This window comes from Apteryx mantelli, chromosome Z (assembly GCF_036417845.1).
Source record: "Apteryx mantelli isolate bAptMan1 chromosome Z, bAptMan1.hap1, whole genome shotgun sequence".
NCBI lineage: Eukaryota > Metazoa > Chordata > Aves > Apterygiformes > Apterygidae > Apteryx > Apteryx mantelli.
The window spans coordinates 19,555,179-19,580,636 of record NC_090020.1 but is presented as its reverse complement, the minus strand read 5'-3'; the positions used below and the strand labels follow the sequence as shown (position 1 = coordinate 19,580,636).

Below are 25,458 nucleotides of genomic sequence, written 5' to 3'. Positions count from 1 at the left end.
GGCAAATTTTTATGCCAGACTAAGCTACAGTATCCTGTAATCTGAATCTTTTCAAGATTACGTTGAATCTTAACTAGTGTCACAGTTACAGCTGCCTTGTTCATTGCTAAGTGTTTGCTGGAATGAAACATGAAGCTTATCCAGAAGAAGGGGAAAAACTCTTCAAATTGTTGCCAGGAAAAAAAGAAAGTGTTAAGGAAGTACATCTACTGTGCATTCAAATTCTTTTATTATTTTGGAGGAGTTTTTCAGATTTATGCCACTGATTTCAAGTTAGACACTGCACTGATAATTCCTGAGTTTGGGATCAGCAATGGGATATAACAGATCAAAATAGATTTGGAGGTTCAGTTCCTGACATAAAGCTTGAAAAACACCTCTTTAAACATATTTAATAGTTTATTGTGGTTCACACCCAAAGAAATTCAACTTTTTTTTTTTTTCTGAAATCTTCTTAGAGTGAAATAGTCATAGCTTTAGAGAAAGCTGCACACTAAGTATCACCCAGACTCTTCTGAAACAGCTTGTGGAATATTCGCCGTCTCCTGGGGTTATAGACGTGGGCCTAGCAGATTGGCTGTGAAAATATAAACCATTAATTTCTGCTCAAAGAAAAAGTAATTTGTGTTAATTACTTCAACATACCTTTTGTATTTTTTAATTATGATGCACATTTCTGTAATTTTTAACCAAATCTTTTAGGAAACACCTCAATGTTCAACAGTGCAATAACATGGGAAACACTGCTTCACCATCCCATCAGCACAGACATTTAATATGGTTGATGGAACCATAAAAAATAATATAAAAAATCAAATAAAAAATAAAAGCAAAAATCAATATATTAAAACATATATCTTCCAGTGCATACATAGCCTGAGTTAAAGCTGGACACTGCACCACTGGGTCCAGTGGAGATGGGACTGAGACCTCTATGTCAGTATTTATTCTTTTCTGTGAGCACGGCCACCTTAGTAGTTAAAAATAATAACATGATCTTCACAGCAGCCAGTATGTCCTCCTCAGACTTGGCAGATGGTGTGTTGTGTCCAACTCTCAGCACAACATGTCTGCAGGTCTCGGATTCTGGCTCCTTTTTACACAGGGATTTAATTTTTGTTCAGACGTAGAGAGGCACTTATTTCATGCACGTGCCTTGTTGCGGATGTGGCTGTTTCTTAACCTGACTTGCGTAGTGTGTTTTGTTGAAATAAAGCTCCTGGTGAAACAAGACTGTAATCCATTTATGGGGAAAATGCATGTAGCGATAATAATAATAGTCTGGCAACTTTAACCCTTTTTCCTATATTTAAAAGAAAAGCAATGAGCTATACAGGACAGTTAAACACAGATGAGTCAGGGCATCTGACGGGAAGATCACCCTGTTAGCAACGTTCTCATTTAAGGAAATTTAAAAGACAATTCTCTTATTTGTTTGTTTTTAATTTTAATTTGGCAGGAATGCAGCAAACATTGTTGATTAGATTAGCAAAAGGAAAAGAAAGAGGTAACACAGTATCACAGTTCGTTTGTTTCTCCAAGTGTTAAACTGACTGACTGACTGCTGCTTTGGCAAAAGGAAATGGGCATATTTTGTAGCTGTAGTCAACAAAATATCTCTCAATAAGTCTTTTTAAAAAAAGCTTTAATCTAAATTTGATTCCAGGGCAACTTTCTCTCTTGGGGAATGACCACCCCTCTTCTAGTTAACAGCGTCCTTTTTTATATTAATTAGTTATTAACTATATGTAGAATCCACTGATTAAATGATCCAGACAGTGCAATGCTCACTTCTACAACAGGACAGCTCAGAAATGCTGTCCGGTGTACTTATTCTTCTCTGTTTGCAGGCATACCTGGCAGTGACTATATCAATGCCAACTACATAGACGGTTACAGAAAGCAGAATGCATATATTGCCACACAAGGGGCACTGCCGGAAACCTTTGGAGACTTCTGGAGAATGATGTGGGAACAACGGGGCGCAACGGTTGTCATGATGACAAAGCTAGAGGAGAGGTCCAGGGTAAGAAAAGCATGTCAATATATAGCACAATACAATGTTAATGATACCATGCCTAATCACTCACGTGAGATTTGTGTTTGTTTAAAGGATGTTTGTCTGCCTCCAGCATATATGCAAGAACTGATTTTTTTTAAATAAACTGATTTTTTTTAAATAAAGTTGCCACTAGTTAGAATTGTCCATACTATGAATATCACTTATGCAGCAAATGTTAGTTTCACCTGTGAAGCTACCCAGTCATACCACTTATTTTGTAGCTTTTGTATATACACTGTATGAGAAACTTGAAATCTCTTGATCCACAGTGATTTTTTTTTTTGCTGTTTCAGCTAATTAGAAACATTAGGAGGTGATTGAAAATGCTGGTTCTTCCACAGTATGAAGGGTATGAGGTATCATCCTGTTATAAGGAAGTTAGTGTATGTCAATAGCCTTCAGTTTTCAGATTTATATATGTGAGAACAAAACAGGCAAAGTCCCGCTGCCGAGGCTCTGGAAACACCATCCCAGCAGCGTGGGAGATGGGTGCGGAGCTGCGAGGGAAGGCAGGCTGCAAGACCGTGGGGGACAGCCCTTAGCAGAACAAAAGGCACCTAAGTCACTGAGCAACATGTGGCAGAAAACACCATAAATAGAGAGGAGCAAGAAAAGGTCTGATAGAAAGGGGAAAGAGAGAGACTAGTGAGGAAGAGGGGAGATTTATCATCCAAGAAAGCTTTTAAATCAGTGAAAAGTATCTGATGGAGATAACTGGGGTAATACTGATACTTCAGCAACTCTTGGATGACTTCCATTTCAAAATGAATTCAGTTCAAATGTGTTTGCCTCTATAAGTTGGGAACCACAAGGCCCTATGCTGAGTTGTGTTGGCATAGATATTTTTTAATGTAGTTTTTTCATTCATATAGTTATAATGATCACACAGCTTGTTGAATGTCATGGCAGCAGTGATTCCTTTCTGGAGGCTTACTGGAATATGTTTTTATTTATTCTCTTACCATTTCACCACTTAAAAACAGAGTGAGTTTTTGCCATTCAAGCAATGTATAGCAGTCTAAATATAGAATCACTGTTTGCATGTAAATTCAACCTACATTAATACTACTGCCTGTACGTACCTGTTAGTAATTAATAATACATTGCAGAGGGTAATTTTATCAGAATGCTTCATTTTATCTTGACACTACAGGCCTTGGTTAGTCTATGCACCAAAAATTGTTTTGAATTAAGCAAATGAAATTCTGCCGATTTCTTCACTAATTGCTCTTTATATAATAAAGTTGCTGCTAAATTGCATCAGTGCTAAGCCAAAGTCTGATCTTAATAAGCAGTCCATTGCTGAAGGTGTACTACTTTAATACTTGAGAGTTTATCTTAATACTGCAGGCCACAAACAGCCTAGAAACAGTCAAGAAAGATGTTTTGATGTAACTAAATGAAATTCTACCCCTTCTCTTCACTAATTGCTAAATGAAGTTTCAAAATAACTCTACCCTTTGCTGACTGTACCCTAAAAAGCACTGATCAGAATAGTAATCAACTCCACAAGTGATTAGCATGCAGTGACAGTACAGGCCTTGAGTGTAATGAGAAACCGGAAAATCTAGTCAATGGAGTGTCTGTGTAGTCAGTGCTTATGTTTGTGTATTTCTTTGTGCATAATTTAGCTCATTCTTTGTTCATAGATGAACTGAGTTTTGTGCACTCGAATCTAGTGTATAACAGACCATGTATCCAGTACATAATCCAGCTCCGATCTAATTTAAATGGAGTCTGCAACTCTGCAGATGACATACAGGTTACCTCTTCTCTTCCTAATACAGTAGCTCCAGATAATGTAATTAATAGTATTGATGTTAAGCTATAGTGGGAATCCCTATGCGGGAAAAGAATATGATGGCAAGATCTTATTGTTATTTTTTCTTAAGACACCATTTTTATATAGCACATTCTTATAGTGGGAGACCAAGTGAAATTTCAAACATGAAATACAAAGTCTATTCTAATAGAGATGAAGATCTTCAGTAATTTTGTTTTTCTTGTTCCTTTGATTCCTTTTTGACTGCTTTTGTGTCTTGGCAGCCTAATCGTTATTCCTGCTGCAAGGCAAAATCATTTCTCTCTGGGACTTCATCTACTTTCCATCTTCATGTCATCATTTCTGTTTAGCTTGCTTTTTTTGTTGTTTAGTCCTGCAGCTTGGTATCAGCCTTTTTAACCTGGGCTGCATAGATAAAGATGAGGATTTTAATTGCATCTGCAAAAGCAGAGTTGGTTCATTAACATGTGTTAGATGTCTGACTAACTTCAGCTTACAGCTGAGTACATCAAACAGAGATGTTAAAGTTTATATGTTTCTCATTTGTTTGCCTATAAGGAAGCTTCGGTAAAAGAGAAGCTCTTTCACTTATAACCTTTCACACTTTATTATTTTTGTTTGAAATATCATCACCTGAATCTCACCTGACCCAAGCCAGACAGGACAGAGAAAGTCAGTCAGATCATTCAGCTATCACACATATAATTTGTATTAAAAAGGATTTTTCACATTAGCAGTGCATGGAACAGTGTTGATAACGTACTCGTCACATGCATGTGATTAATCTAAATGAAATAAAAGGTCAGCATAAAAGGTCGGAAATCAGAGATTAAGAAAAGCATTTGTGTGTGACAGTGTAGAAAGCTATAAGACAATATTTTACATTTACATTTACAGATAGCATTAAGGCTGAAGTATGATACCTCTCTTTCCCCTCTCCCTTTCTCTTCTTTTCCTCCTCCAGCAGTCCAAATTTTCCATTTTCTTTTTTAGATTCTCTTAATTAATTGAACATTCTGAGAACTTGATTACTTTATAATATGGTCCGTTTTTTTTGCCAAACAGAGCAAAGTGATCAGATGAAGATAAAGAAACTCACTTCATAGTAAAGACACTATTGTACTAGTTACTCCTTCCTGCCGCCCTGTTTCAGCGTAGGGTACTGTTGTGGTTCAATCACTTGAAAGACAGTTTAATCCTTTATTTCTTTGCTATGTAATTGCTTGTTGCAAATACACTTCACTGTATTGTTTTGGAACTGATATTAAATACGTATTCTGTCCTCATCCTTATTGGTAATATTTTCTGTGATGGGACCTCTCCAACATAGTGAATATAATTAGAATCTTCTGTCAAAAAAAAGCCAAAAAATCAGATTAGAGGTAAATGGCAATATAGTGACCCTAGCAATTTCTTCAATGAGGACCAGATTTTAAACTTCTGTATTGATGAGGAAATATTTTCATATTGATACTATCAGCATTGGTCCTATTTGCTAGTGGCTAAATGAATAAAGGAGGATACTGTATTTGTGGTGTTCTGAATTCCTGATTTGGACAGTCATTTGACTGTCAGAAAATGGAAATCATCATCTATATTGTATGCCAAGAAAGTATAAAAATTTAAACATTGAATCTTGCTATGTCAAAGTTGCACTTCTTGCAACTGGAACATCCTGAGATGTATGTCATCCTGACTTTTCTGTGGGAAAAGGGGAGGTAGATACAATCACAGTAAGAAAGTCATGTACCCCGTCTCAATTTTTTGAAATGAGCGAGGCATATTAAATTAAATCAGGAAAGCTTTTTTCAGATTCAAGTAGTACAAAGAGCAAAAAACATTTGAATATGCATGGTGTAAAGTATAATTGTACCTTGGTAGTGCTTAGTAAGAATACCTTTGAAACAAACTGCTGGTCACCAATGATGATAAATCTTGCTACAAGAACTAAAAACATAAAGGCAAGTCTGGGAAGAACCTTAAATTCTTCTGCTCCAAAAGCACAAATTGCTAACAAGTTTTATGAATCTTCATTAGTTGACAGCAGAGTAGGTTAACCTGGTTAATACAAAGCAACAGAATGTGCACAGTGCTAAGTCCACAGCAAAGAAATCTAAGCACGTTGTTTTCTTGCCTGTCTGAAATGCACGGAGGTCTTTCAGACAAATATAAACCTGGCAACAGAGTTTTATACAGTTGTGATTAAGACAGTTTTTCATTTGTTATACAGGACTTCAGCAACTTATTTCATATCTTTCATCCTAAGTATATTTTGACAGGTAGCACTGGAGATATTCCCTGTCAAAATACTGGATCCAAAATAAGTGACAATAAGACATCTTCACTATTATGAATACAAAAGTCATCAATATGTGCACTTAACAATTCATCACAGATGAATTGTACTATACTCCCAAGTGCACCTGTATTCCACTGTATTTAGACAAAACATCAATGATAAGTGAATAAAAACGGCACTGATATTTTGTATTGGACAGCATAGGTATGTAAAAATGGTTTTGGAAAAGTTGTGAAATCTTTATTTAAATACAGAAAAACATAAAATTACATCTACTTACTGCAGCAACTAGAAAAATGTGTGTGTCTTTATCTGGTAAGAAGTAAGTTAGCAGCTCTCCTAGCAGACATGTTAGCAAGATAAGGCATATGTTGGACATGGCATTCTTTCCTGTTAATTGTATTGTTTTACGAAAGAAGAGATAAATGTGCAGTTTTACCTTTGTTTATTCCCTAATTTTTATGTTAAACCAGTAATTTCTGTATCCATAACATACTATATGATTTTTATTTCAATTTTTTAATGCTCTCGGCATGTTAAGATATGAGCCAGGATGAGAACTAATGAGAGAACTGAGCTGGTCAAAAATTAAAAAAAATTCTGAACACATGTAGACCATGTGTTATCCAGATTTACGAAAACTAAAATAAAAATGTGTAGGTTTGTACTGTTTTTTTCTCTGTAACAGAATGCGCTGGCTACAGTCCAAGAATTATTACATCGTTGTAAGAGTTAGAGTTGGTGGTGACACTAGTTTACCTTGTCACAATTGTAAAACTCACCCATGTGGCTGTTCATCATGGAAGAATTCTCAAAGGCACAAGGGCAGGAAAGTGCTCAACCTTCATTAAAATGCAGTCAGTCCTAAGTGTCTAGTTCATATAATGCCACTGTTAGAATCTCATCCTAAGTCTATACTGACACAGACTACACTCACCAGTAAAGTGCAGTCCCTTTTTCTGGCCATGTTATGGCTATGCCAGGGTACCTCAGCTAAAACTCAGACTGTTACGTTATCCAGGAAGAAAAAAAAGAAAAAGAAAAACTGTGCGAATGCTTTATTATAAGCAGGGTTAATTTTGTGTGAAAAGAAATGCCAGAACTGCATATGGCTGAAAGTAGGTTTTGGTATGCCATGTCTGGCTATTCCAGACCAAAATCAGCTTTGCTTACATGCATTTGGAGCTTGTGATCATACAGAATAAATGCCCTCTGTGAAAAGATGTTGGTAAGTTATAGAGAAGCTAGAAGAGAACAATAATGATCAGAGGTTAGAGAAATGATGTATGGGGAAAGTCAGAAAGAATTGGATTTGTTTTATATTTAAGAGAGTAAACAGAAACATAATAGTCTTCCAGCATGTGAAAGGCTGTTAAAAAGATCATGGCACTCAACTGCTTTCCCTGCCTATGGGGATCTTAGAGGAAGAAATCAGCTTTGCTGCAGAAGCGATTTATGTTAAACTGTTGAAAAAACTTCCTAAATATAAGGGTCATGAATGGAGCTAACTCACAGGCTGTTTCATGCAGCCTCTTCCACTGTAAGCTTTCAACTGTTTAGGCTGGTGTCTTGCTAGAAATGACACAGCAATACCTGGTTTTGCCACAGATATTTTTCAAGGTTCCGTCTAGTTTTTGTTTCATGTTTATGTACCCATAAATGATGTGGTTTCTCTTTGCTGTGAGGATAAACTTACAGTTTTGTAGAAAATAAGGTTTTTCTGAGGCATGTATGTAGCAAGTGGTTTAATCAAAACTGTATTGTAACTCCATAATTTGTCTTTGTTTGCCTTGTTTATTTTTTTAAACTTCTGGTGAAAGATACAGCACTACCTCATATAATTATTCTCTTAATTCAGAAAAGAGAAACTATGCCACATGTAGAGTATGGTCATTATCATTTTGAGTTAAAAACTTTCCTTTCAAAACTGGAAATTCTTCATATTTGTTTTCAAAACATAATGATTGATTCTCATTCTTTTTAGTACTGCACTTTATGACTACAGTGAGGGTAGTTATTCAAGAATTTCAGGCTTGAAGGGGTCAGTAAATTAATATAGAACTTTTTAGGAAAAATAGCACCAAATTTACTTGTTTGGAAGATTCTTTTGAAAGACCTAAGACCAGTTCTCATTTGTGGTAAAAAATACATCAGAAAAATTGCTTCAGAAAATTTCATAAGAAAAACCTCTACAAAAAGGTGTCTGTGAAGCAGAATATTCTCTGTGGAATATTCTTTATCAGAGATAGAGATATCTCCTAGAGAATATTCTCCATCAGTTTCAAGACATAGCCAAATGTTGATAAAAGACTATTTTTCTAGGTGGTCTTCCCAGTCAATATCAACAGAACTGCATGATATACATTTGTGGTGTTGAAAGAGTTTTATTCATGCTTTAAACTGGTGGTAGAAAACCCACTCCAACTGAAAACACCATTCAAAATGCAAAATCCAAAATGAAACCTTGTAAGGCCACATAATGTTATTCTGTTCTCTAACAAACTACTTTCCATGCTGTTTCATCTATTCATTTCTGGCTTTCAGGTGAACCCTAATGGGGAATAACAGGATCTTGCTCTGATATTTTACCCTTTTGATTGTTTTATAACACTGATTCATGCATAATATTCATGTCAGCTAAAAGAGATAGCTCTCTCGTATGCACAGAAGATAATCTCCATTAGAGCTAGAGCACAAGAACAGTAGGACAAGTTGTTCAACCTGTTTTTCATGCTGTTATGTGACATCTCATTCAGTGGAAGAATTATTTGGCTGCACATAGTGATCAGCCTTGAATACAGGGAGAGGGTGAGACAGAGGTAGTCAGCCCGTTCACTCTTCCCCTCTCTTCCATTCGTATAAACCTTTCTGGAAAGTCTTGCTGTACTTAACTGTTTGACAGACTCATCCTTCAAAATTAACTTATTACAGCAGTTCACCAAGACCCTGCCTTCCCTGCTGTTAGGAAGAGTTCAGAAAGGGCATCTTTCATTGATGCTGGCATCATAGTTTTGAACTATTCTCGGCTTGTATAGATAATGATGATAATGAAAGTCAAGATAGAGAATGCATTTCAAATATGCCCAAGATTCCTTTTAATATCAGTTTCCTTTTGTTTTAATAACCGTGCCACACTCAGTCTTAAGGATTGGAATGGAAATAGTTTTGAGGTTATCAATTATCTTTCTATATTAACTGTTAGCCTACTAATCATATCTCAGAGATTTCAAAAAGTAAGGATGTAACGAGGCTTGATTTGCAGACTTACTACAGGACTAAAGTTTGTTTTAAGTTGATTAGCTTGAAGTTCATTTATGTTATTTCTGAATCCTGTTTTGAACTTCTATTTCAAGATTACTGTAACTAAGACCATAAATAGAATTTTATTGCACTGCAGAAGGGCCTATTTCTTACCCCGTTTTTAAACTAAGAATACTTTGTTTAGATGAACTTCAAATGATGATACAACCTATAGGATTCTAACATGACATCTTCACCTTTACTCTCTGAATAGGATTTTATATTTTTAATCTGTCATTTACACTTACAACAAAGCCAAATCTTATTCCAATATAGCCTCAGATATGTGTTTCTTATATTAAAATTATTGCATTACAATCTCATGTACTAAAGTCAGGTACTATGATCTTGAGACTCAAATCAGCCCAGTCTTTAGAGGGCAAGGCATTGTTGTGAAAAGGAAAATGACTTCAGAGTAGCAACTGCTTGAAGACAGAACATCACCTCAGTGGTGTAAGGCATCAAGCTGGTCCTTTTAGGGTTTCAGGCAGAGCTTCCCTCAAAAACAACTGGCAATAGTTTATATATATATATATATATATATTTATATATATATATATAATTATAGTACAGTTATTCATATAATTCAGCATCATTTTAGAAATGCCTTCTTTCTGAAGCAAGACCATCTGAAAATCTCTTATAGAATTCTTCTCTGTAAAAGAATATTACTGTGAAGAAAATGAAAGCAAGAAGTTTGTTATATAGTGTTGTTATTTTTTATTCTAGATTTAGCATAATTTATATGTTACTCTTACTGCAATGGATGTATCATATGAATCTGCCTATTATCCATTTTCTGTTTCTTTCCTGAACTGCATTCTGTCCTTATAAACTCAGATGGGCTGGAACAGCTGGCTTACGTGTTAAGAATAAGCTGAAGGAGGTTTTCAGCCTGAATGATAGAATTTTATACTGGAAAATTATTTCTTTACCCTTGAATGTCAGGAATTTTTTGTATGCTTATGTTCATATGGAAATACGCTTCTTTCAGCTCTGTTGATGCAAGGCAGCACTCTCTGTAGTGTCTGTGACTTGTTGAAGTGTGAATATCCATGAATACTCTTAGGAACTCTGTAGATATTTAAACTCCTCAAGTCTGAAATGGTCGCAGGCTTCTCATTTTTAATGAAGAATAAAACATTTACATTTTCTTACAGCTTTACTTTCAGTGAATGCTCATAATTCCATGAAAAGCAAGGATTTGGATGGTCTGTGTGGAAGAATTGTAGTGAGAGAAAATGTGTTTATGTTCAAGGGGCAGAGGGTACTCAGGCTAAAAGAATGTGTCTATCATTATTTATGTCTTCTAGTTACAGCTATTACTAAGGTCCTTAGGAGATTTCATAATACATTTACTAGTCCTTTGAGAGCTAATCTCATCTCAGAAGTAGTGGTTTTGGCAATATGCAACCTATCATCCTGAAACAGTGAAAGCAGAATTAAGTGGTAGGCTTGTCATTACTTGTAATTGAGTTTGTCTTTAAAAAGCACACTTGGAAATCAACAGTGAGTACTTTCTTGCTGATGTATTTGTTTCATTCATCTTGCCATCTTTAATGACAGGCGAGCAAACATTAGAGAATTGCTGGTGAAAGCTGTTTTCTTTATGCATGTTAGGGGGACAGCAAAGCTTTCATGGGGTAAATGTGAGTATAGTTTGTAGAGAAAAAGATCAGCACTTGGGAATGGGAATTGGTGGATAAGAGGCTGATGACCATGGAATCCACAAAAGGCATATTATGAACTAACTCTGTAAATAAATAAACTCTGTAATCTGTGTTTCTGGAGGAGGAAGCACTTTATCATCATCATGCCTTAACAGATTAAAATTGTCAATTTTCCAAGTAACATACATGGGTGAGGAATAAATTGCCCTTTCTACAAGCAAGCTAAGCACAGACCAAAGAGCTAAAGCAAAAAACGGGGAAAACATTTTCAAAACTGACATGTTGACATTTGGTGTTGAATTCTGGATGACTCAAGAGGTTTGGGAATTTTTTAATTTAAAAAAAAACAACAACATATGAATCCTCTGAAAAATAAACTTTAAGTGCTGCAAGCTGGGATAGTTCATTCCCAAATTTTTGAATAAAACATTTGACATGAACTTTCTCTCAGGAAAACAGTATATCAGCAACTGAGGTATTTTATTTGATTCTCTGGTGATGAAGTCCAATGGAAAACCTCATTCTGATCTCTCACAAAGATAAATTGAACTCTAAATTGTTAGGAGTATTGGGAATGTAAGGTTTATGATCACAGAGTGCAAAAGTGTAGGAGGCAGGTAAGGGCACATCTTTGAAGAAGAACTCTTGTTCTGAGAAAAATCAAGAGGCAAGAGGAATAAAAGATGTATTTCCATTGACTTATACTTCATATGCTCTTCCAGAAAGTCAAATCCACATCAATCCAAAATAATTTTTGCTGTCTAAAAATTTGCTACTTATTTTCATCAGTTTCCAATTTCAAATAACAAATGCACTAGACTAGAAATTGTATTTATTTTGGAACAGTTAATGCCAGCTTCCAGCAGCTAGCCTCTGCATCAACTTGCCCTCACAAAAAATATTTTAGAATAACTGTAAAATGGTTGGAGTTTCTGTTAAACAAACTAATAAATGAAAAAGCAAAATCTACACCTAAAAGAAAAGAGCATACACATTAATTTTCTCCCAGTTCCCAAGGGAACAATTTTCTACAGGCTTCTAAATTTGAGTATATGTTTAACATTAGATTACTATACTTCCAGTATCTCTCTTCTACATCTCCAGTAGTGTTTAAGATGGAATTATGTTAGAAAATATCTAGGCTTGGAGAATAAACATCTTGCAAAATTATCACTGATTGTTTATAGCATTAAAGGGTGCCAAAAAGTCCTCTGAGAGTATGAGAAAAAATAAAAATAAAAAAGTATTTTCAAAAATGCTGTTAACCTATTAACTTCTAAATTTCCATTATTTGGGGGTTTTTTATGTTGAACTTGAATTTCTCTTTTACACTCAGAAGCTGTTTTTATCAAGTATTTTCAGTGAGAAAGCTGGCCGATTTTTAAAGCTTTCTGGAAGCTGTCACTGCTTCTACAGGTATATGAATTATAAGTGGGAGCTCTCTGCAGAGCAAAGAGGAGATATACGTGTTCAGGTGTGCAAAGGCACATCAAGACATTCATTTCTTGTATTCATTTTATTAAAAGTAGCATTAAGTGTTATTTAAAATTTTATTCATCTTTTTTAAAGTTATTCACACCCAAACAGGTTTAGTCAGAGGTTTATACTAAAACTGTCGTTGCTAAGATTACAAACTACAGCTTTTATGTATCAAAATTTTCCATGAAAAAATATATAAGATGACTAAACCACAATTTGTTTGGCAAAAGTACAGCTAATCAAGTTATAATATGTCTATATTGATGATATAGTGAAACTAGATTTAATAGAGCTATATTAAACTAACTCAATTGAAAATGTACCTTTTTGTTTAATTTGTGGAAGGCCACAGTGATTTCTTTCAGCTTTGGGAATCTAGCAAATAAGTCACTGATATTCATGAATTACCACAAATATTTATTCCTTCAGTATTTCAGAAAATGGCACCAGGAATTACCTAATTCCTGTTAATAAGAGGGTATTATGCTCTATTAATACTCATTTTTAAAAGATTGTGGAACAAATCAAATATCAACAAATATCTTGTTACTTTGTCTCTTCTTACTTAAGCTATCATTTACTATAAAACGTTTCAAGTTTTTTGCATCTACAGACCATTTTTCACCAACTTCAGTGGTCAGAGTTTTTTCTGCTGCATATCCAGATTACGAGTTCTTAGACTGCAATTTGTGACCCGTTAGTGACCTCTATCCTGTGATCCTTAAATGAAAAGTTTTGCAAGCAAAAGCTCTTTGTAACTGGGAGTTTGAAAGTGTGCTAAGTCTTTTTCATAAGTAGTGTGCAGAGTGAGAAGCCTGAAGAACACGTGAATTTGAAAGATGCATTTCTTAATTTACCATTTGGGGATAATCATCAGTTTTTCTCTAGGATTAGCATAATTCTTTTTTTTTTTAATCAGAAATACCATGCAGTATTTTGCTTTCATTGCTTCTTATGGCTTGATCTTTTCTTACTGAACTTGATGTGAGTCTGGCTTGTAGTGACTACTGAAGACATTTATTAAACAAATGCAGTATATTCTTACTGGGCTTAGACTACTCTTCTGTACTGCATGCAAGGCTAATGGATAAAAATTTATATCCTCAACAGTCATGTGAAACTGCCTGTCTCAGTTCTGCACATCATTCACTGAAAGTAAAAAACTTTTCAATTATTCAATCCCTATACTACTTTATACCATCCTATATGATTGTTTTAGGGGATCAGCATTCCTTTTTCATAGCAGTTTTAATCTTAAATACTATCTTTAACTGAAACAAATTATCAAGCCTCAGAAAAGATGATAAACATATGGTTCTATTGTGCATCTTTTACAGAATTATTTCAGCTTGTTAATATTCTAAACAGCAGTGTTTTGAAATGGAGATTTCTCTGAAATAAATGTCCTGTGTCTTTTAAAATTTGATGAACTCTCCCTATCAAACCATGTTTTTTAAATGCCTGTGAACACAATTTCCCTATATGTTTCATAACATTGAACTGAGAAGGAAATTATATATTCTCACAATACACTTGGTAGTTTCTGGTGCTATTTGATTTATCTGTTTACTAAAATTATTTCTTACCAAATAAATTCAATGTTTCACTGAGACATATTTCTATACATACTAAGTGTGGTTCCTATTAGCATCAGAACACCAGCTTCTATGGTCTAAGACTAATGCGAAATGTTCAAAATAGATGAAATATGACAAATATTCAAAAACTTGTATATCAAGCATTACTGGATTAGTGTTGTTATTAAATTCTGGAATGTAAAAGAGGAGTTACTGCAGGCTTGGGTCATATCTTTATCTGGTATAAATTCATTTTTCTTTAGCTATAGATACTTATGGGCATTTTCTGACTGTCTGCCCACTGAATTTACAATTATCTCTTATAGAATAAGATCTTGTAGGGCTACAGTCATGAAAGCCATCTGTGTGGATAGTAAAATAAATTTCTTGTGTTGTGTGCTTGTATTGGAACTTTGTTGAATATCATAGCTCCAGGTACTTTAAAAGCCTGCAGTGATATTCATTCAGGTTTGTAACAAATAATAGTATTAATATATGAAATAATTACTTTTTTTTTCACTGCAGGTGAAGTGTGATCAGTACTGGCCAAGCAGAGGCACAGAAACTTACGGGCTAATCCAAGTGACCCTCTTAGACACTGTTGAATTGGCAACATACTGTGTTCGTACATTTGCACTTTACAAGGTACGTCATTTTCTTTCTTTTTTCCTTCTTCCTTGCTTCTTTGCATGCTTTCTTCCTCCTTCCTCCCCTTCTTTCCTCTCTCTTTCTCTCTCTTTCGTTCTTTTTCTCTCTCTTTCTCTTTTCAACATAAGGCTGTTTTTTATGAAATCAGGTCTATTAGGGATTTACTTAAATCTTGATCCTGCTGGCAGCACTGAAGAACGAAACAGTTTTTCTGCTATCAGAGTGTATTTTTAAAAATGAAAAATTAGCTGGGGCACTGGCACTTGTTGTGATGCATTACTGTGCAATATAGCTAAAGTCCTTATGCTATTTGAACTATAAAACCTGCAATTTAGAATATAAGAAGTATTTCCCCCAACAGCCAGAGCTGAGTTTCTTTGTGGTTCCAATGTGGTTTAAGTATTCTTTCTGGTTTATATGCTTCTTTCGTCATTTCATTCAAAAGTGTCAATATTACATCAAATCACAGTTGTTTCATGAAGTTTTTTTAATTTCACAGAATGGTTCAAGTGAGAAAAGGGAAGTGAGGCAATTTCAGTTCACTGCCTGGCCTGACCACGGTGTTCCCGAACACCCTACACCGTTCTTAGCTTTCCTGCGGCGAGTCAAAACCTGTAACCCACCTGATGCTGGACCTATGGTTGTACATTGCAGGTAAGCCCAGAATTTCTTTCAAAGCATATAAAACTATCTTACATTAAGATTATCTTAGCGGACAAAAACAATGTCTTCTTTCAGAGTTTGGAGCTTCTGCTGTAATGAGATTTCACTGTGGTTGTGCCATCAAAGAGACTTTATGTCTCTGGCTTTTGAGTAGGTCAGAAAGAAAGATGGTTGCTTTGCAAACTAGGGACCTCACTATGGCACTGCCAAGTTGGATGGACTCAATATTTTTCCTTTGGTCTGTGCAAAAGGAATTCATTTTAGAATATCTAAAGGTCTGCAAGGAGAGAGGATGACACTGGTCGTCAAGGAGCACATAGATTTATCTATGACATTCAGAAGCCTTCATGAAAAAGGAAGAGGATTCTGTTTTAAGAGTGTGCACATTGAATAAATTGTGTTTTGAGTAATAAAATATCTTTGAAATATTTTTATATTGTTCATTAAAGTAAAGAGCATGAAATTTAAGAAAGATAAATGGGAACTTTTACTGGCAGTAGGTAGAAACTTCAATCCATATTCAAGGTTAAACCTTAAGTTTAAGACTGTGGAGAGGTGGAATTGCAAAAGAGATACCCAGGTAACAGGCTAAGCTCTATTCCTGAGAAATGAGTGCTTCATGCTGTATCTAGCAAACTTCTCTGGGCATCACAAGAGCAGAATTAATAAACCCCAGAGAGAACAACAGCAGCTCCTTTTATTATTAAGCTTCTGAGAATGAGGAAAATAATGAGGAAAAGACGAGAATTTTTTGAAAAACCTGGAGAGGAGCAAACCACACTGGTAAGAACAGCACCAGCGCATATCTGCCTATTCTGGTAGAAATCGGTGGGACCCCCCCCACCATCCCTTCCTTTCAGAACTATGTTGCTATAGCTTACATAGCTTTCTGTGCTGCCCCTTTCAAAGGAAATTGGTAAGACCACTGATTTTTGTGGACTTCATTTTGGGATACTTAATCAGTAAGGCTAAGGGCTTTTCCCTGTTCACTGACAATACAAATGCTAAACATATTTGAAAAAACAGCCTTGTTTTTGTCAGCCACTAATTGAGGAATAGGAACCATGAGGATTATAGTATACCAGTCCCCCTCCTCCTCAGTTCTGGCCAGCCACAGAAGCCAGTTATGTGAACTTTTCTAAAGTGATAAAAAGAAGCTCTTGTAAATAGGACAGGTAAAGAAAATCAACAGGAAAATAAAATAAGCAGGAGTTAAATGCTGAAAGGCACAGACTGTTCAGAAGATATTAGAGAACACAGAAGATAGACATTTAATGTATATTGAAGCACCAGGATTAGGAAGGTGGAATAATTATCAGTAATAATATAGATACTTTTTCTACAGTTTGCTGGATGTTCTTGTACCTGTAATTATGAGTTCTTAGAAATATTTCAGTATCTTTTAATATAGAATGGCAGTATATGATGCTATAATTTTGTCAGCTTGATACATATATAGCATATCTCCAAAGGTGCTCGGCAACAAAGATGTAATGCCCAAAATTAAAAGCAAAATTAATCAGAGAAATGACTCCTCAGACCATTCCGGGAAGGTTGATAAGCTGGTATAATTACCTTAATTCTCTCAAAGCAAAAATAGACAAATTAAATTGTTAAGAGTCACACAGCAAGTCACTGGGAAAGATGAAATAAAATACAAAACTCATTGTCATTCAGTGGTATTGATGGATTGCAAGGTCATTCTTTTCTCTTTGTCATTGGTTCTGCATGCAAATTTCAGTGAAAATGGTAATCAGGTTTAGTTAGTGTGATTCCATGCTTCTTAAGAGATTTTTTTTCCCAATTTCATATTAATTTCTTTACCCATATTCTACAATATGTATAACCTGCTAGTAAATTTGTTGAAGCTCTTTGCCTTATATATGGCTTCTTGAGACGTAAAGAATTTAGACATTTCAAACAATCCATCCATTACAAAGCAGACTTCCACATATTCCATTTTCCCAGCCAGCCTTTTAAATCCCATTGTCAACAATTTGTCTATGAGGAGAAGAAATAATGAAACCAGTTTACTTGCAAATTTGCATCATAACTCTGTACTCCTTTAAAAATTTTACTGTGGTTGGGCATGTAGCAGCCAGTGCTGCAGTGAGTCCAAAGTTTATGAATGTACTTGTTAATTTGCCAGTATTAATGTGCTGACTGTCTACTTAACAGATCACCAGGAAGAGTTTGCTAAAGCCTTTCTTACACTGGTAGTGTTAATGAGGGTGTCTCCTTTCAGCTTTTGTTTTTCAGGCACATTATAGGAACATTGTATGTTGAGATCTGTACTCCTTCGTCTTTTTGGATTTGACATTACTAAATTGGTAAAAAAAGTAAAAAATAGAAGAAGGACACTGGCAAAGCATCAGCACAGCTCCTTTTTTCTAGACTAATAGATATGCATTAATTCAAATGCATGAAAAACATTCCCTTTTAGTTTGGAATAAAAGTACAGAAGGTGCCCAAACATTTCAGTTCACTCTGAGCAAAATTTTCATCTTATGGTTAAACAATAAGCAAGTATCACATGCTTTCATTTTTTTCTTACAATCTGCTTTCAGATTTTTATTTACCCTCTTCTCTATGGCTCACTTTGTAAATTTCTCCATTCCATTCTTTCCTTTGCCTCTCATTCTTAGTAATCTCTACATTTTTCAATTTGCTCACCCCTGTGTCTGAAGTGCTCTTTATTCTGTGGTTTCCTCTAGTTGTATTCTGTTTCTGTCCTTCACTTCCACAGTTCTGTCCTGCAGTTCTTCACACACATTGCACTGGTTTTTACCATATTGCTGAACCATGTACCATAGTTCCAACTACGGCTTTGTGGTTCTACCTTTTATTTTCTTTGTTCTACATGATATTTTCAGTATGAAATGTGTTCCTAAGTATTTAGGAACATTTTTCTGAAGAAAGTTTGTCATTCTAACAGCAGCATTCTTCTGCCATTTTTTGTCATTCATTACCTTTCACTGCCTTCCAGGCACATTCCAGTAGTCACCCTTCCCTGTTGAGATAGTTTTTCAGTTCTTGACAAACCTCTCAGTTTTCATTTCTTTCTGTCTCTGCAGCCATTTAAACATCCCTATTTTCCTTTTTTCTAGATCTTATCTATCAAAGTCTCCCATTTTGTGTTCAGGTCCTCCTCTTTTCATTAAAGCTTATCTACTACCATCATTCAAATATTAAAAATATTCCAAACTTCCCCCACCAGAGCAAGTCAATATAGCACAAGGCCAAATCTTGTATGCTTTGCCTATACCACGAAGTGCTTTTCCAAGATGTCGCACTGATGACAACAGAAGGAATAATCTGAGTTTACTACCCATTAGGAATGTGGAATACATAGGAGAATATAAGACATTTGTGACAGCAATAATACCTTACTTTATGTTTCCTTCAGTACCTAACAAACTGCCAGAGCTCAGGAAAACATAATAATGACATATTATAGAAGTATAAATTCAGGGGTTTTTACCTTTCAAAATACGTTTGGTAAAAAGAAATAGTAGCTAGGAAGAAGCTGTGGAAGTATTTTCCTGCAGAGCTTTTAACACAGAAAAATTGAAAATAAAAGCTATTGGGCAACTAAAAACAGAGAAGACTTACTTTTTCATAAAACGTCTGTGAATTTAATTCAGAGTTTCTTATTGCTCAACAGCTGAGCTTCTTTTCGCTTTTGACTCAGGTCAACTCTGAGTAAAAGCAGCCTGCTTGAATAAGGAATAAATAACAGGCCCACATATCTACATTTTGACCCTTGGAGAGTAACACAGTATTTATTCTGTTTTTATATGTGGGTTTTGTAACTGAAAGGTTTTATTCCAAGCTTTTCCTTACCCTGTTCTTCATATCCACCGTAATATTGACCTACAGTTATCTTTCAGTCCACTGCTTCTTTATTTTAAGAGATTAACAGATTTTTCCAGCTTTTTTTGTTTGAGGATGTGGCTATACATCCTGTAGTTGAAGATTCACTTCAAGAATGTGAGCCAAGACCTGTTTGAATCAATGCCTCAGTGACTGATAAACCAGTTTAATATCCTGTTCCTAGGAAATACTAGTTGTATGTCTGAATAATTTATTTAATAATTTACAGTGTGTTTATTAGTGGAGAAAATCTGAGGTAAAGACAGGTAACAGCTGAAGACTCACACTGTAAACATTTGAATGCATTTTCTTTATAGAACGGTGTCCAGTAAAAAGTCTTAAATGATGAAATTAGCTGTAAATACAAAATAAAAATTACCATTCAAAATTACTTGACTTAACAAAACATGTGTTCTGATAAATACAGGTCTAACAAATGGAAGTGCAACTCTTGATAAGAAGTTTTGTGTAATGAGAGCAAAAAGAAATGCAAAAATATATGATTAGCATATATGATAGCCTCATTAGTTATTTGTAATTATTGTCCATGCAAGAGACATCTTTGCATGTCATTCGCACATCTATATTTTGATAATTAACAGTTTGACTGCCTGTGTAATGTTGAATTTGAATCTAATACAGATGTCAAAAACATTGAAAAAAGTCATATGTAACAGTCAAGGCTTTTGCTTACGCAGAAAAGGTAGTAGATTTTTAAGAGGAAAAGATAATTAAAAGATAATTAAAACTACATTTTGTTTTAAGGAGAATACATAGGTCATTGCTGAAAAGATTAGGTAGAAGCACCCAAATTAACATCAAGGCCTAATCTAAATGCAGATTTCGTATTTAGAATATCAGTTATGCTGGTAGGACTACCTGCATTAAATAATGTGTAGTGGTAGTATAAATGCATAATGCCACTGTGCTCTTCTTTCAAGGAAAAAATCTATACTCTTTTATTTACATTCACAGAGAGGAAAGATAATTTAGCAAAGCCCAAATCAGTCAGAAATTAAATTAGGCATATGTTCTTAATAAACTGCAATATTCTATGATCTTTGCTTGAGTTACATTCTGTCAAAGCCAGCGGTATCATTATTTCAGTGTGAGATTTGGACAGTGAAAATAGTGGAGGAAAGCAGCTAACTCAAAGGTAAGGCTGGACCCAGCAAGAACTAATAGGACAAAAGAAATCTGGCAATCCCATCTTGTTTGTAGATACCTTTTGTCATGTGTGTTCAAGTCTCAATGTGGCTCATTAGGAGTAACTTGTCTGAAACTTTTTTCAGTGGTGGTAGAAATGCTTGGCACGGGTAGATGCTTTTTCAGTTACAGATTGTTATGTTTTAAGCCTGTATCCTTTCAGTCCCTTTGCGCAGTAGTTCAGTAATACCACAGCACAGCTGCTGTCTCCACATGACTTGCCTTAATTTGCAGAGCTGTTCTAGAAAAAAGGTTTTCTTTAACTGAAAAAAAAAATGCAGGCTTAAACCCTAGGAGTCTGCATTGGTGAGGCTGTAACATGTGGTCTAATGACAGTGGAGAAAGCACACGTTTTTGTTTGAAGTTGGATTAGTACAGACAAACAGGTGCTAATCAGATCACAATAAAATAGCACTGGAGGATGTTTGGAGCTTTATACCACTATGTTTAAAACATCACAGATACTTTAGTAGTTGCTTCAGTAACACTACATAAAAGCTTAACATGTAAGTGCAATCCCACATGTTTCAATACCTTTTTCTTTTTAATATCAGCATCATAGGGCATATCCTTAAGACACTTAACTTTGTGAAGTTTTGGTGTTTACTGAAAATACTGGTATTGCAAACAGAAATACTTGGATTGTTTGGAAAAATACAAGGGACTGTTTTAAGTAACTCCCTGTCTTAACGTACTAACACAACCATTTAGCGCAGTTTAATTTTCAAAAATTAACAAAGTGCAGTATGGCCTTGTATACCTTAAAGCAGAATACTTATCTAAGTTTTGTTCAAGGTCAGAATTCCCCAAGAATGAGATACAGGGATTGTTTCACTTCGCCCCTATATCTTTTTAGCCTCACTACTGCTATTGCCACGTGCCACACAAGTGCTTAATTTCTAATCCTGGTGAAGAGTAGGTTTCTGATGACTGCCTACCCTTTTTCATGCTGGGGGGAAAATACCTCCCATCCCATACATATTCAGAAATCTCTCAGAGAAGATCGAAAAATGATAAAAGCTTCCTCATCCCTTCCTTCTCCCTACCCTGAGAACAGCTCAGGATCTTACCCCACCCCCTGGATAGCTGAAAGCTCTGAAGAGGAAAAGGTAGTAAAAGCATGTTTATATCACAAATATTTTAACACCCCAAATATTCTAAACTTTCTGTGCTTCCCCCCACTTCCTCTTTCAGTAGCCATTGGGATGCTACTGCATATCAGACTATATTGGGTAAAGTCCATATACAAACACACTGTATGTATATTTCTCCTCCAGCTTTTAGCAGTAAGTCACCATATATCTTAGGAAGACAACTTTTTTCTCACAGGCTTAGTTCACACATAAAAAGCGAAGGGTTGCAGGCACAGGCTGTTCTTAGATTCCTTTCTTAAAGGAGTGTATTAGGTAGAGAGGTAGCTGGTAACCCAGTTTAAGATGCTTTATTCTTAGTGAATGTAATTGTAACATAAGTTATTTTCCCCTTAATATAAATATACAGCAATCAGTTCACATCCATACTTTTCATTTTCTTCCATTTGTCTTGACAGTCTCAGTTACTCTGACCACACCATGATGCTGACAAGTGCAGAATACTTTGGAGGAACTTAATTTCTCCGTGTACCTTTCCCAAAGTGTCCCAAGGCTTACAGAGTTTGATACTGTGGGAGTCTAATCTCTGTTTTAGGAACTGAACCTTTCTTTCCATCATGATTTCTTAGTTCAAATGATCACAATCACTCTCTGGTCAGCACTGTTAGGAATCACACACATACAACTCCCTTCATTTAGAAATTTTTGTATTTTTTTCTATCATCATATAAGTTATTGGGATTGTGGAATCTACTGGAGAATGAAAAGGAGCCTAGAAGAAAGGTTGATAAATGCTTGCTGGCAGAAATGGGGACAGGTGTCCCAAAAGCATGCTGGTGAGAGGTCGTCTGCATAGCAAGTTATTATTTCATAATCACCTGTGTAATGACTGCCTCACCTAGGGACAGGAGTTGGCACTTTCCTTCATATTCCTACCCTGAAAGCTTTCAAGATTGTGAAATTTTAGATTCCAAAGGCTTCAAGTTTGAAGCCCCCCCCATTTTATGGTGAACATACGAGTTTTCACCAAATTACTGTGTTACGCATGTGGTCTATATGCTGATGGATCCAATGAGGGATCCCAGCGAGAATGCTGAAAATTTTTTTCTCCATTTCATATTTGAGTGTCATTTCTTAGGAGCATAAATAAATTCCAAAGATGATGCCAGACAATTCCAGAGATGCCAGTTACCTCCCCCTACTGATCCTTTTTTAAATTATGGATAGTCTAGGTCTTAAAAACTTTGGTCCCTAGTTTGGGTGCTTTAAGTTAGGTTCTCACATAATAAAGATCCAGAAGTATGAGTATGAGAAGGATTACCATAAAGTAGTAATTATGGCAGTGTGTAATATCCTTAAAGAGTGGCTAGGGTACCTCGATATTTCGTTTGAGTGGAAAAACATGAATAAGATGCTGTTTCCTAGGCATGATCCAGAAATCCTTCCTGAGACAAGAAACACCAGCAAACTGAGGCTGATCCATTCTCAAGTTTCATTTTAAGTTAAAAAACAGTTCTTCACAAGAAACTAGCCTTTCATAAAAACTGGATTGTATGTATTCTGTGTGCAGTATGTGCTATAGTTGTTTATAAGCACGAACACTCAGTAAGTATCACAGGAACCATTATTAAAATTCAGAAGCATACAAATAACAAGTAAGAAAAGTATTTCTTCATGCAGGTTCAAATAATGAAAAATATCTACTTGTGGTCCTTTTGATGAAATTGGTCCTATGTTATAAAGCCATCTTTGCTTGTCACTTAGCCTGTGATTCAGGGATTATACCAACAGTGCTGTAACTCAGGGCTGGATTATCTTTTGAAATCCTGAAAGAGCTGCTATGACTGCATAAGGCAAGTTTTTGTTTCTGGCAGAAGTTAGAATTTTCTAGATCTGTAAAGGAGCATAGTAAATGCCACTAGTAGATAGGATTAGAGATCTGTCTGGGCCAGTGTCCTGTCCCTGACAATGGTGAATGCCAGAACTTTTAGAGGAAAATGTAAAAACTCCAATAACAGACAATATTTCGATAAGGTTTCCTCCTAGCAGCAAGCAGCTGGTGCCTGATTTAGGCCTGCTTTGTGAGGATTTCTATTCTTTCCCCCTCTTATTTCTTTAATTACCTACAGAAACCCATGGAAATTTTATTTTTCATATTTGTGATTGTATACACATTTTAAAGAACAAAACCAAATTTTCTGATCTTCTCCTTTTCTTTCTTGTCTTAGTATTATCCTCTGTCAAGTAGTTTAACAGGCCATCTTAGAAGATATCTGTTTATTTTTACTTTAAACACCTGTATTTTCATTTCACTAAATACTGCATTGTAGTCTTTGGGTAAAGGGAGAAAAAGAGACATACTTTCATGCTGTTTCTTGTTTTATACATGTCTATCATCTTTGCCTCATGTTCATCCTTTGTCTAAAACAAGCTATTCTAACCTGGAAGGCGAAGGCAAGGGCTCCTTCACATCTCTAGTTATTTTTGCTGCCCGTCTCTGCTCTTCCATTTGTGTTGTACCCTTTTTCTGTAGCCTCAGCAACAGTAGCTGTTCCTTTAGTCAGTTTTTTTACAAGAGATAAAGCATGAAAATAGTTCCAGAATTACGCCAGGTTTTCTTGCTAAGCTGTCCAGTGAAGGTACAGAGAGGCCTGCCTTGGTTTCAGCTGATGAATGGTTACCGTTGAGTAGGTCTTCTGGAGACTGATGACCTCTCACTCAGTGAAAGAACCTGCCCCTTATTAAAATGTAGTAATTTGTGTAAGATTCTTTGAACTGAGGCAATGCCTTTTCCATGTGTTATCTCAAATTACAAATATGTTGGTGCTGATAATTATTTCCATACATATATTATCATGTCCTACAAGGCCTGTAATTTCCTTTGACCTAAGCTGTAGTTTGATACATTATTTGATCAGAGCTCTTAGGGAGTCATTTTATCCATATGTATTTAGTTAATTGGTTATTTTTCTCCCCGCCCATGTTTATATATAATATACTCTGTAAAGGAAAAGGAAATCTGACTGCTTGCAGCTGAGTCTAGTAAAAGAGCAATTAGGTTCTATCAGAGCCAGCAGCTGTCCATAATGAATTCTGAATTAAAATTACTAGTGAAGAAAAGAATCTAGCCATCTGCAGGAAATGTGAAAATATTTTTATAACCCAATAGCTGAATTCTGGACAAGGGGTATCTCTGAGATTTCCCAGCTGTACCTACAGTATATTCCGGAATATCCATGGACACATAGTGCACTGGAACACTTTGCATCAACTTGGCTGCACAACATTTTTGGCTACATTTGAACAGGCTGTATTTTGATCTAAAGTAATCAGCATGAAAGCCTCTTTTTAAATCATTTTCCTGTGTCTCTGGAAGTAAAATGGAGCTTTAAAAATAGTTCTGTTATCTTTTCGTGGAGGCTTTCCAATCGGTATTCTATTGCCCTGAACATTTATCTTTCTTCGTTTTTCATACTTTTATAAAATTACTTCACGGTCTCATCACTTATTGTCAGATTTTGTCAATGACTGCTGTTCCAAGTAAATCCTGCATTGTGATGTTTGAATTTTCCTGTCACCTGATTTTTAAAAATGGTTTTAAACTGTTTAAAAAATACCGTAATGCTACCCAAGCTCATTTTACAGCTATTTTGAAACTACTATACCAAAACCCCCAGGATTTTCATTATAACTTGCCCACTGTATTGGCTCATAAAGTTCAAAATCCTGCAAAGTAAGCAAGAAGATTGTCCACCCTCTAAATCACGGATTATGATAAAGATATGTTAAATGCTTAGTTGTATTAAC

The 25,458-nt window shown here is 35.5% G+C and overlaps 1 protein-coding gene across 1 annotated transcript in view; it reads left to right on the top strand.

Moving 5' to 3' along the window:
- The window catches only part of PTPRD (protein tyrosine phosphatase receptor type D), a 367,736-nt gene that overhangs the window by 313,939 nt on the left and 28,339 nt on the right, over positions 1-25,458 (top strand). Inside the window, exons 24-26 of the mRNA XM_067316504.1 lie at positions 1,851-2,026; positions 14,696-14,815; positions 15,318-15,472. Of these exons, the coding sequence (XP_067172605.1) occupies positions 1,851-2,026; positions 14,696-14,815; positions 15,318-15,472 (451 nt within the window). The remainder of the gene's footprint in view (positions 1-1,850; positions 2,027-14,695; positions 14,816-15,317; positions 15,473-25,458) is intronic.